At 36.8% G+C, this 13,803-nt stretch overlaps 1 protein-coding gene across 2 annotated transcripts; it reads right to left on the reverse strand.

Annotated features, from left to right (window-relative positions):
- Positions 1 to 692: 692 nt before the first annotated feature.
- LOC132183863 (uncharacterized) lies at positions 693 to 12,492 on the reverse strand. 2 transcript variants are annotated; one of them, XM_059597322.1, is made up of 12 exons: positions 12,227 to 12,492; positions 10,922 to 11,096; positions 10,683 to 10,766; positions 9,811 to 10,052; positions 9,438 to 9,678; positions 8,782 to 8,861; positions 7,896 to 7,980; positions 4,123 to 4,254; positions 3,930 to 4,043; positions 3,456 to 3,503; positions 2,676 to 2,760; positions 693 to 1,205 (listed from the first exon to the last, which is right to left on the reverse strand). In XM_059597322.1, the coding sequence occupies exons 1-12, from the start codon at positions 12,358 to 12,360 to the stop codon at positions 1,114 to 1,116; spliced, it is 1,512 nt and encodes a 503-aa protein (XP_059453305.1). In that variant the 5' UTR covers positions 12,361 to 12,492; the 3' UTR covers positions 693 to 1,113. The 2 variants fall into 2 exon arrangements, with proteins under 2 accessions (XP_059453305.1, XP_059453304.1); XM_059597321.1 differs by having other exon boundaries at positions 9,811 to 9,971; positions 12,227 to 12,448.
- Positions 12,493 to 13,803: the final 1,311 nt, after the last annotated feature.

A 13,803-nucleotide genomic window follows, 5' to 3' on the forward strand; every position in this document is an offset into this window, starting at 1 on the left:
TAAAATAGCAACATACCCTTTTCCTCTTCTTTTTCTTCTTCGGAAGTATATGATCATATTAATATGTGCAAGGAAGAAGAATGGTGACTTATACCTGTAATTATGGACGTATGTATGACATGTTTATGAATTTTTATCATTCATATACCATATTCACCAAATATCATTGGCCGACCCAAAAAGAAGAGAAAGTATCATGGCTCAAAAAGAACAGAAAAAGTATCACCGGCCAAATAGAATGGAGTTATACTGATTCAAGTACTAGATATTCCAAATTCCTACTTTATAAACCAAACCTTCGAGAATATTGCATGTGAACTTAATTTACAGAACAAAGATGTCAGCACAAGGCGACAATTCGTATATGCACATTAGGTTTGAGTCATGTCAATGTATATAGGCATAAGATTATATAGGTTAATCCTGACTCGGCCCATTTAATTAAACTAGTCAAACCCTATCCGCTAATTTCGTGTTGAGTTCGTATTAGGTTTATGGATCATGTCAAAATTTGTCAGCCTAATACCAATGCACTAAAAAAAATTAGAATAGACGAGAGAAAAAGATGGATTAAAGACGCCAAGTCCACGAATTGTGAACTTAAAAGCCAGATTCCCCAGCTACAACAATCAGCATTCAAAAAGGGCATATAACAATTTAACACCTTAAGAGTCATGTATGGACAGAATATATATATTTGAATAGCTTTTTGCTTTGGCCATAATATATATTTCAATAGCTAACCCGTCAAAGCTTACACATGGTAAGAGTAAAGAATTTCTTCAACACATCTATTGAGTTTCCTGGCAATTTGGCACCAATTAAAATTTGACCAGAAACTGCCACGAGAGAAGGCAAGCATACCACTGCCAACCTGGGCAGCCAGGACATAAGTTCCATAAACTCTCTGTCCTAAATTCTTAGTTCTAATACACAAATCATTTTTTTTTTGATAAGTAGTTCTAATACACAAATCATTTCAGCTAGAGTTTCATTTGGCCTCCACTGATGTCTTAAGAAGCTCTTCAAATACTGCTGTACACTTAGATGGTGGTTATGGAAATTGCATGGAAGCCAATCTACAATAAATGCTAATGTAGGGAAGCAGCAGGCTTATGGTAACATGGGATCGCCTGATGATGCAAGCATCTGCACCTCTGTCTCCTCGGCCGTCCGATTAGCAGTAAAATCTGTCCTAGGATCACCTGCAAATACTATCTATCAAATTTCAATCCATTTAGATTACACAAAACTTGCTGGTTGTAATGAAGACCCTTCACTTGAAGCAGGAGATAATGAAGATTATGATTCCTTACTAAATATAGAATCAATAGATGGCTGACATACCTCTTTTGAGATCCGCAAACATTAAAAAAGTTAAAGAAATCATATTTCTTCACTGACAGAGAGAAGTACAAATGTGGGTGAACTTGTAAAAGTACCCAAAAATTTACCATTACAAGAAATTCAAAATTCCAAAGGACATTTGGATATGGCACCAAAAGAAAACATGGCTTGGTATCTATGGTATTAAGCAAATAGGCGTTCTATTTTCCACATATGCTTAACAATAATTTCAATATCCCATCCTGCGAGGTGAGCATGCCAATAACTATATTTCAAACTGTTGATTCCACTCCTAGGCTTAACATGAAATTGAGGCACAAAAAGAGGATTTGAACACTGAACCGGTAGTACTTTCAAAAGGCTATTTTGATGAGATTCCACTAAAATGTCACACTGTTTTCAAGACTTAATCCAAAGAGTTGAGAAGAGTTGCCTCGTTTTCAGAAAACCTCCACTCAGTTATGCGGATCTAATGAGAAACACGAAACCTTTTGTTCTCCCTTAAGTGGGTTTCACCAATGTGAATGCACTACCTAGGAACCCTCATATAGGCTATAGCCCTCACCAGGGCACTATTCTGGCCATGATTGGGCCCAAACCACTGTTGGTTGGTTCCATGTCATAGTTGCACTCATTGTGTGCCCTGCTGGTCAAAATCTAGTGCTTCTAAATCATAATGCCCACTTAGTTTTATTCCTCGTAATAATGATGTTACTTTATTATTTTAGTTGTGAGACAAAATTCATTAGATTTTGCTCCTCACACAGACAAAAAGGACCAGCACCTCTTTTGATCCACTTATCTGCCCAACCGAATAAACCCAATGGGGTAAGATGTGTTGGACAAACCATTCGAGTCTGAAAAGCATCTGTGCTCTCAACATTCTGTCCACCCAAACCTCAAGCTCTACAATAACATCTTGTTCAGCCCAGGAGAAAAAAGGTCAGAAAAGAGGGTTCCGACAGAATAATTCATGTTCAAAATTAACATCAATGTGGACATGAAAATTAAGTATAATGCCCAGCACTGTTATATGCAAAACAAAATTCTAGTCACCCTCTGCAAAGTTATACTTCATTTGCTTCCATGACGTGAATACATAAATAAGTGAAAAGAAAGACATTACTAAAAGGATGCATTAACGAATTATTAAAATTCATTTACTTATCAAAAAAAATTGCACTAGCAGATCTCCGCTAAGAGCAGAATAGATGGATGTTGACTAATACAGCAAAACTGCATATTCTTTCAGCCACAAAACATAAATGCCGCAATCATAAAGAAAAAGGAAATCCTCAACTATTCTACTCAGAAGTAAAATTTCATACCAAAAGATTGGTGAAGTCCTTTCACAGCATCAAAATTCTTGTATGTATAGCCAACAAAGCTTAGATCTTTTGGAGTTAATAGCATCTGCATGATGTAAGGAGTAGACTCATCAAACTTCATACTAATTCTAAGAACAATAACAGGATTAAAAATGGTAGGATTCATATAAATATTAGACCGATGTCTGAAGAAACTGACAAACTTTTTTTTTTTTTTTTGATAACGTAGGAGAATTTTACTCAGATTAATTGCACGTCGCAAACGCATACTGTACAACAATCCTCACCGTTAATCAAACTCCTAGGGGTAACTGACCCCACCCGCCAGAACCAGTTACCAGGTAATCCAGGAGCTTTTACCCCTGACGAGCTAAGCAGTTTATCCTCATGCCCAGGAGGCCTGACAAACTTTTTAATTGACAATGAACACTAAACCCAAAAGAAAGGAATGCCTGTGATGTTGTAGCATGAAAAAGATCTCTTCCTCCCTCTCTCTCTCTGCCCCCAAACCAAGTTTTAGTAGTTTGGGACAAAGACCGTATAATAAGAACCAAAGCAAAGAAATGCTACAACATCACAGGCATTCCTTTCTTTTGGGTTTAGTGTTCATTGTCAATAAAAAACTTTTCATATCAGAAAAAAAAAAAAAAAAAAAAAAAAAGCATGTGGGGTATTAATCAAAGCAACACTAGTTCTTTTTCCTTTCCCCTCGATGCTTATTTCTCATTACAAGCTAATACTTCCATATTTGATACAAACACAGCATAAATAGTGACGAACCTTCCGTGAAGGGCCCGAGCCAGTTCTTGCTGGGGTTGGAGGATCCAACTAAAAACAAATTCCAAGTTTCCAATTCATGAGATACGGCATAGTATAGAGAACAAGTAATTTCAATGACAAGTGTACACCCGGTCATGATTTTGCAATGATGGTAGTTTTGCACTTTCACGGTTTCACCAGTTTATGAATGTCACTGCTTGTTGTGGTGACACTATAATAGCAACTAATTTGTCTAATTTTTTAATTAATGAGAAAAATTGTAAATTAAAATTTATCACAATAATAATAACTCCCGAATCATAATGAGCAAAAGTGAGGACGAGTAAGTATCCCAAAATAAAATCTCTGGCTGCTGGTGGTGGAAGTAGGATTAAGTAGTAGTAGAGGTAGCATGTGAATGACAGTAGAAGCAACAATAATAGTATGATGACGAAAAATCAATAGCAGTAACAGTATAGTGAGGATGAGTTATACTTCATCAAATTTCATAAAGTTCTGCGTATCTAGCTCCCCGTTGACTTCTGGCTTGAATGCTGCTTCCATTTCGTAGAGTTTATCCCACACGACATCCTTGAACCAAGGATGAGCCTGATGCAACAGAATTTCATAATGCAGAACAAACGCCTAACAGAATCCTTGCAACATTTTGGCAAATAAAAAGCCTTACTTTAATTTGGTGGGCCCCTCCAGTACCAAGCCTATTTTCAACATCACACAACAACCTGCAAATGAGGTCCTTGGCCTCAGATGTCAACCTTGCTTCTTCTGGAAATCTTAAATGATTTCTCCAATGAACAATCTGAAAGCAATTGACAAATAGAATGTCAGTAAGCGTGTACCCATCTGTTCAACAAGATATGATTGATCTACTACTAAAGTCAAATATGAGCGGATAGTTCAGAAAACTGGCAACAGCAGCAGCAGAAAAAAGCAGGGAAATGGAGAAGATGACAAAAAGGCTAAGCGTAAAGATGGTGTTACAATTTCCATTTTTAACGCGGGGAGGCGGAGATGGTATTTCTCCAAAATGCATCAACTTCTGAATATTGACACAGTTTAAAGATCATAAAGGAAGGCCGCGGGGGGGGGGGGGGGGGGTGAAGAGAGAGACAAGTATGGAAGGAACATTCACATCAAAGCGTCAACGATACTCACCAATGGTAACAGTAATATTATGTACAAGAAAAATAATAGTACCTGTCGTTACACCATTTTACCCCTCCTAATTTTCGAATATCCGTTTCAATTTTGTTTGGGCACCTAAAAATTTAGTTTGGACACCTAAAAAATTATGTTCTGAGAATGATGTCCAAGCCCAGGGGATTAAATTAGGAAAACTAACAAAGTCATTTGCTTCAATTTTGGGCACACTTGAAAAAGTTCAATGGAAAATTGAAGGTTTTATTTAAAACTATTTATTACAAGTTTAGCTTGACTTCTGTTGACCAAGTTTAACCACAAATCCAGCCACCTAATTGAAGTAAATGTGGTATCATCACATAGACCTTTCAAAATCCATTTGATTTATGTTTTTTATCTAAGTGTTGAAAGATTTGACTAAAGAATTGACAGTGGCCAATGCTTGTTCAAACAGTATTGGATGAAAGCGATCAAGGAATTGCTGGAAAACCCGCAAGACAAGCTTTGATCTGGCCGTTATGTGGTGAAAATCGAATTCTACAACCCCTTTGAACCGCTTTTCAATTAAAACTTGTGATCATTAAGAAAAACCCTAGTCAAAGCGAAAAGTAATTAACTAAATGTTAGACATAGAAAAATCTTGGGCTTGTTTGGCAACACTTTTTAGGACAACTTTATGTTTTTTAGCAAAAAAACCAAAAGCATTAACAAACAACTCTAAACACAAAATACTCCCAAAATACTCCAAACTACTTTCACCTTTATGTCACATCACAACTAAAAAGCAAAAGGGACCTTCTAAAAAGTTTCACCAAACAAACCCCTTATTTTCTTCCCACTTACCCAGTTTAAGTTCTAGACCCCTGACCCAACCACTGTGAAATTAGTGACATTTGCAAGAGACATCACAGGCTTTCCAATCACACCAAGAATACCTCAACCAAAGGTTGGGAAGACTTCCAACTAAGTGCCAGAATACAGAAAGTAACAAGTTACGTCTGTCTGCCAAGGGAGGGTCAATACAAGCCCATGCCTGGGCATTGTACATCACGTGCAGGGGCTGTGTGATGCACTGGGGTGGTGTGTCATACACAACCCCCATACGCAAGTGACTCTAAATAAATGTCTATAACCTCATACAGCCCCTCCAAATTTCATCAGAAATTCCCTGAAAAAGGCTGCTCAGTTTTATTGGCAGCTAAATGCTCTTCTTGGAGCTCTGCCGGATCGTCGCGTCACCACTCTCGAAATCAAAGCCATGAAGATATAATCACAATCCAATCTCCTCGATTTCCATGCTCACGATCATGACCTAAGCACTCACGTTGCCCAGCACTTATTTCCTTGTAATATCGTTTTAAGTAAATGATTACTTTATATACATGTAAATAAGGAAATACCCTCATTTGGAATCAACAAAAATAGTTTAAAATTTGAAGTCCTCACCCTTCTTATGGATCATCATCAGAACTGAAACCATGCACATTTGTAATGGGCTAATCTCAAGTGCCATCTAGCACCCTATGTGAAGCTTCCACCTGAAGCTCAACCTCCTTACTATGACCATGCTCTTTTCCTATAGAAACAACAAACTCCTTCGGGTGAAGCGTGGTAGATTCATCAAACACAACATCCCTACTAACTATAAGCTTAGGTGATTTAGGATCAAAATACTACAATCTATATCATTTCACCCCGTCAGCATAGCCAAGAAATATATATGTCTTTGACCTAGGCTTAAGATTACCCTCATTCACATAACAATAAGCAGAACAGCCAAAAGTTTTCAAATTCGAATAATCAGCAAAAGTACCAAACCATACCTCATAAAGTGTTTTACAATCAATAGCAATCGATGGAGAAAAATTTATCAAATAGCAAGCTGTATTGACCACCTCAACAAAGATATCCTTAGACAATCGAACATTCGAAAGCATGCAATGTGCTCTCTCCAAGAGAGTCCAGTTCATCTGCTCAACAACCTCATTCTGTTGTGGAGTTTGTCTAAATGTATAGTGTCTAGAGATGCCTTCATTCTCGCAAAATTTATCAAAATCACCACCACATTGTACTGAGTCGCTTAATTTTCTACCCAGACTGATTCTCAATTAACACCTTCCATTGTTTGAAAGTAATGAACACGTCAATTTTCTTCTTCAAAAATTACACCCAAACTTTTCTTCAACAATCATCAATAAATGTCGCAAAATACTGAGCATCACCCTTAAATGGAACCTAAGAGGAACCCCAAAGATCTGAATGGATATTATTAAATTACCAATTATCCCAAAAGCTTAAGCTGATAGGTAGAGGTAAATTTAATCATTTAATCAACACTTTAACACTCCCCTCACGTGTGAGCTCAAACTCCATTTTAATAGGTGAGGCCCAACATATGTAATATTTAATTTAAATGGGGGTGAATTGACAAAGTCAAGGTTCAATCTCAAGACCTTTGGCTCTGATACCATGTTAAATTATCAATTATCTCAAAAGTTTAAGCTGATAGGAAGATGTAAATTTAATCATTTAATCAACACTTTAACATGTATAATCTATTGTACCATTCATTTTATGGAGACATGTATTGAACTTGACTCTGCACTGCTTCCCAAAGACAATGCTCACAAAGGTCGAGTGTTCATGTTTTATGGTCACAAAGCAAACCCCCTTTGCTCAGGATTGTCATATCACCCAATTGCATAAGCCATAACCTGGTAGTATTTGAATCTGGATCATCTAAAGAACACATAACTAAACTTGTCATCATACTGCCCTAAACAAACTAAAGGTCATCAACCTTGTTACCTTTCATCACAACCAGTGAGCATTTACTAACTCTAATGACTTCACCTACACTAGAATGCTTATATCCAAAGGAGTCCAAAATGTCCAAAAATAAAAAAAGATTTTTTTTTTCAAATATGGTATATGTCGAACATCTGTAAAAGTTCTAACAATTCTGTCATGCATCTTTATCCTAATTGTACCAATACCAACAATCTTGTAGGCTACATCAAGACCAAACCACCATTGATTGACTCATATGCAGTAAACCAATCCTTTTAATGGTATGTAACTTAAATTGACATTTCATTTAACAGTAAATTCAGTCAAGGCTGAAGTAAAGATCTCTATTCCAAAACATGGCATTTGCTAGACAAAGGAACATATAAGTTTTTTTTTTATTTATATAAGGAACATTTAAGTATTATAACTTAGCCCAAACTAACAAGGCCACGCAGAAGTTTTATACTTATAGAAATTGAACTTCTATGTGGAGAGTTTTGAGCATGTTACCTTTCTGCATGCAGTTATGGGGTCGTCTGAATAAAAAGGAGGGTAGCCAACAAGCATTTCATACATTATTGCTCCCAGTGACCACCTGTTTGAAGTCCAAATAACTAAGTACATCACAGTATCTCAAAAGAAGGAACAAAAAGTAGCATTAAGTACATGCATAGTATACTTAAAACTAAATTTGTCTTAGAAATGAAATTTGAAAAATTAGAAAGAAGAAAAAAAGTAAAAAAAAAATACTTATCTATCCTATAGGAAAAAAAAAATTTAAGATATCAGCAACCATACTAATGTTTTAGCATAAACATATTACACATACGCACAAACAGAGAATTCAAGATGCTATCACTTTGTTAAAACCGCAATATGTAGAGGTTAAATATAGCTTTCTACAAGGAGAGCTAGGGCTTTTCTTGGACCTATACTGAAAAGCTAAAACATTTTCTCATCGTGCCCTCCATTCACAACAAATAAAAGATCAATGTGAGAACTTTAGACAAATTTTCAATAGAACTAGCAATCTTAGTAATTGATTTCTCCTTAAAGAAAATTGTATATGAGAAGTAAACAGAGAAGTAGAAACACTCTTATTTATTAAGTGTTTGTTTAAACACTAGTAATACAATGAAAGTTCATCACTCCTTAAAAAGACAATTAAGATTTCTCCAGCCCTTTTCAGCGCAACAAAAGCGCATGAATGGCATTTCAAAGTTCAAGGTCACAACTTACTTCTTCAAGGACAAGAAAAACAAATGAATTTATACGTTGACAATCTGAAAAGAGACTAAATGCAAAAGGAAAAACCACTTCAAACATCAGGAACAAGCACCACCTATGGCAACTCTGCAAGAATAATAAGATAGAAAGCATTTAAGTATAGACTAACCAGTCGCATTCCATTCCATATCCCTTCTTCAGTAATACTTCAGGAGCTATATAATCTGGTGTGCCAACAGTTGAAAAGGCCTTTCCAAAAAAAAAACACCAATTATGAATAAATAAGTGCTTTATAATTTTAAAAACAACAATAGTACATGAACAAACTAGTAACTTTATGACCGTAATATAGGCATCTTTATTGTTTGTGTACATGGGTCTTAAAGTTTCAATGATTGTACCTTTTAGCCATAGTGATATTATTTTGTGAATTCACTTCCAAACCTAGAAACAATCTGACATGGAAACTCTTCACAATATCTTGATGGGTGGGTGGGTGGGTGGCTTTTTGGGGATCAATGTGACTCATTAGAAAATCATATATGTAATTGTGTCATTAGATGCATCGAGGCACACTCAACTAGCAAATGTGACATGCAGCAGGAGAGCCTTGCAGTGGGCCATTGCCTCAATAATATACCACATTCCAGTCAGAAAAGAAAGAAAAAAGAGCATGTTTTCATCTATCAATTATCTGCAAAAGAATGACCTTTCAACTAATAATTTACATATTTTTTGAGACATTGTCATATTTGTCCTGCTATATAAACTGAAATAAACTTTGAACAGACATACTCCATCAATATATCACTGAAATTAGCTTACCAACTTCCTTCTGTTCTTCTGCCAGTGCTGAAGCTGTTCAAGGGGACTTCTCCAAGTCCTCCCATTATCCGCATCAGGAAAGCATCCATCGATATCCATTGGCTCTGTCAAATTTTCATCACTGGTACTATTTTCATGCAGTGCAGATAAAGCAGTGCAATCGAGAGGCTTACAAAGGCCAAAATCTGAGAGCTTCATGTGACCATTTTTGTCCAAAAGAAGGTTGTCAGGCTTGATGTCTCTGAAAAGAAAGTGAAGGTAAGCTTATGAGAGATGTTAATATTTAACACATTAGAAATATCCAACCAAATTTCAACAGGTCCAGCATCTAACTCATTAATTTGATGACATTACAGCAACAGTATATATTCACCTATGAATGTAATTGTGTCTGTGAATAGACTCTATGGCCAGGACACTCTGTGCAATGTAAAATCTAGCCACATTTTCTGTTAAGGTGTCCTCCCTCATCAGCAGAGTCATTATGTCACCACCAGGCAGATACTCCATAATCAAATATAAGTACTCAGCATCCTGAAACGAGTAATAAAGTTTCACTATGCAATGGCTGGCAACTTCTGCCAGCAAGTTCCTCTCAGCTCTAACATGTTCCACCTACGACCAAAATGCCGCATCACGAAAATTAACCAAACATGCCCAAACAAAATTCAAGGAGTACATAGTTTTAGGATGTAAATGGAGGCAGAACATTTAATAAAGTGTAGCAACATTGTCAAAAGATTGGATATGAAGTACAGAAAACTTTAAAATATATATATATATATATATATATATATATATATATATATATATATAAAATTGACATATAACATTAAAAAACTGCTTTCCCATGGGCTAAGTTGATCCCACAAACGACATAAACTTGTGGGAAATGAGTAAATTCTCTTTTCCCTAACAAAAAATCGAAAACAAAAGAGATCTTTTGTTTTTCATTTTAAGAAAAATCCTAGATAAATCAAGCAACAGCCAAAGCACTTTAGGAATCACAATAAAGATGAAAATTAAAATGTACATAGCAAAGATCTTTAATATACAGGAAATTTGATAAGCATCAAGAAGTATACTTGGGGTTGATAATAATCCAAGAGTCCAATAATACAAGGGAAAAGGTGATGACCATTTGGTGCAAATGGAAACTAATAGGTAGATAGGAAACGAAAAAGGAACCCCCTCAAGTTAAGCTTCAGTTGTAGGTTCTGTAGAAAATATGATTCATGTTCTCACCTGTCCTCTGATAAGCATTTCAGATTTCTTCAACTTTTTCATGGCATAAATATTTCCGGATTTCTTCTCCCGACACAATCGGACCTGTAGATTGGGAAAGTCTAAGCGAACAAATACTAAATAGTCATTTCATAACAGGCTTATATAAGATGCAAGCAGTTGGTCAAATAGTTTATATGACTACCAAGCCAATTATGAATTTTTCAATGCATTGCAAGTATATTAAGGACAATGCTGACCTCACCAAAGGCCCCCCTCCCAATAATCGTCAAAAGCTCAAAATCATCAACGCATATCCTGTGCCTTTTAAGTCGCATAAATTCTGTCTCTTTTCTCTCTAAATCTTTCATCAGGTTGATCTGTTCCTCCTTGGGCACATCTGAGGAAGCTAATTTCCTCTCTAACACCCATCGTCTGCAATGGAGACAAACCAAATATAGGTTATTACTTATATAACTGAAATTTTGCATCACAATCTTTATTCTTTACATTAGGTTAGGGCATCTCTGACCCATTTTAGTTAAGATCAATCACTACAAATGCACACAGTCAACCGCAGAGTGTTCGACCTGAGCTGTTCGGTTCTTTAATTTAAATTTCAATTCTCTATCTCTAAATATCTATGACCTCAAATTCTCTTGATCCATCATCTTAGAGCCTGTTTGGGATAGCATTTGAGAAATAAAGCTTTTAAGTAAAAAAAAAAAGGCTTTTTGGCAAAAGCTTCATTTTTTAACTTTTGCCAGAAGTGCGTTTTGACTATTTTTAGGCTTTTTGGACCCTTAAAAGCGTTTTTAATTTTTTCACCAAACGAATACTTTTTTTTTCAAATGGACTTTTTGAGTGTTAAACGCATTTTTAAGCCCCTCAAACGCAATTCCAAACATACCCTTAGCCAATCATTCCCCACTTATGGAAAGTGAAATCATTGTGAAAGCGAAGCAGCTCCTGTTACACAGGACAGTATCAAACTCCAGAGTCACTCTTGACATGATTCTCATTTGAGCGGCCTCAATGATTTGGGAGTGACACTTTATTGGAATTCTCCTTATTCACTAACCCATGATTTTCTCCATCTAATAATCTAGTCAATATATAGTAATTCGATGTATCAACCATATCATAAAAAGACAGAGTGGCGAAAATAACACATTAACCCAGCTGGATCAGATTCAAGAACTCCCTTTTGATTCCTAAGAAAATGATGGAAAAAGAAGCTGATACTTCACAAACTTACATATTATGCTATATTGAGTCTAAAGCCAACAGTCTAACTACCCTCTTTTGAGTTTCACTTGAGTGGACCTTCCTGTTTCTAAATGCCCAATAATTTGATAGATTCTTTACTAATTCCTATATTTTCAGAGCTACCAATCAAAGAAACTGAAAACACTTAAATAACAAGATCTAAGCCGTGCACTTGCACTGTGCCTAGTTTAAAGCCAATTAAAACTCCAAAATTCGTAGTTAAAAATTAATTACCTCCCCTACATTTTCCTCAAAAGTAAATTCAGTCGCATAGCATAATCAAATTCCTACTCTACCTCTCTTTCCGCTCTCGAATGTTCTTCATCTGAGCTCTGTAGTGGTTCTCTATGAACTGCTTCGCTGCGGCCACCTTCTCCATCGTCAAGCTCGACCCAGTGGCCTCCTCTTCCTCCTTTCGCTCCTCCTCCATTTGCTCTCTCTCTCTCTCTCTCTCTCTCTCTCTCTCACTCTCACTCTCACTCTCGCAGAGAAAGAGCTCTCGTTTATTGCAGCGACGAGGAGAGACGATGCAAGAGAACCTCAAAACCCCCCTCTGCCCAACCCCGATTGTTTTAGCTTCCTCCTCCTCCGCTGCGTCGGCGGCTTATATGCAATCTTCGCCTCAACCCTCACTCAAACGCCACGTGCATGTTTAAAATCACCACCGCCACTTTTTAGAAACGTGGCGGCATCCGATGCCAGGTCGGTTCGGAATTTTTTGTTTGTGGAGAGTAGGGGATCAGAGCTCTTTATTAATTAATTAATAAGTTTCACGATAGTTGTCAGAAGGCGAGTGATGTGTCTTCACGCTCTCGGTAACGTGCGTGGGGAGCACTCCACGTTGTGGTAGGGCAAAGTGTCAGTGTCAGATCTCCAGTGACGCATTTCGGCACATTCTACAATTTCTACTATTCTAGTACATCAACACCACGAGGACTCCCACATTCTTCGCCGTGGTTGGGACGGTGTGGTACACTCGCCTTTAATAGATTGTGGATTTATATTAAATTCTCGGTCAGGGATTGGCTGTCTCTGGCTTGGCTTTTAGACAGCCTATGTTGTGGGTTGATCTCCTTCGTTTTCTCTCGCACAATAAATTTTTTTAAAAAAAAATTATTTCCTAGTCCTCTCTCACATGCATTTGCCCTGCGGATCCGAGGCATAGAAATATACACGTGAAGTATATAATCGGTAGCTCAAGAAAAAACAAAAAAATATAGTATATAATCGGTAATTGTTGGGGTTTCACATAACTTTAAAAGGAATAAGAAACAATGTTTGATAACATCATTTTGATGTTTATTAAAATAGATTTTGTTGAAATTATGATGACATGAGAATATTGAGCGGAAGTAAGAGAGAGAGAATGAATACAAAATGTATAAATACAAGTATAGTAATCAAATTCTTTTGATTTGATTACAATCCCAATATTTGATTACAATCAGCCCATAAACAGATAATATTCGATATCAACGTAATTATGAAATATACGGAAAATATTCTAACATCCCCCTCAAACTCAAGGTGGAATATTTTAGAGCCTTGAGTTTGAAATCTGAAACAATGATGATGGTGGTGGCGGCGGCCGAAAACGAGCCATAGATGGTGGTGACTGCCAGAAGAGATAGAGGCTGGAGGGGCAGCCACCGACGACGGCAAGTGGCTGGTGAATGTAGATGCAAAAGAGCCGACAACGGGTCAAAACTCCAAAATGGGCCAACAATGGGTCAAGGCTAACAATGAGCCAAACTTCAAAATGGGCTGACAATGAGCCAAACTTCAAAATGGGTCGACGATGAGCCAAAATCCAAAAATAGGCTGACAACAGGCCAAAATCCAAAAAGGGGGCCGACAACAGGCCATGGCTGAC

This window comes from Corylus avellana, chromosome ca6 (assembly GCF_901000735.1).
Source record: "Corylus avellana chromosome ca6, CavTom2PMs-1.0".
In the NCBI taxonomy this organism is placed as follows: Eukaryota; Viridiplantae; Streptophyta; class Magnoliopsida; order Fagales; family Betulaceae; genus Corylus; species Corylus avellana.

Excerpts from the sequence above, each read along its gene's own strand:
- LOC132183863 (XM_059597322.1), bottom strand. The coding sequence starts at position 12,360 with ATGGAGGAGGAGCGAAAGGAGGAAGAGGAGGCCACTGGGTCGAGCTTG. Across the intron at positions 8,862-9,437 it reads AGAAGAACAGAAGGAAGTTG|GCCTTTTCAACTGTTGGCAC; the intron begins GTAAGCTAATTT and ends TTTTTTGGAAAG. Across the intron at positions 3,504-3,929 it reads ACTTTATGAAATTTGATGAA|TTGGATCCTCCAACCCCAGC; the intron begins GTATAACTCATC and ends ATTTGTTTTTAG.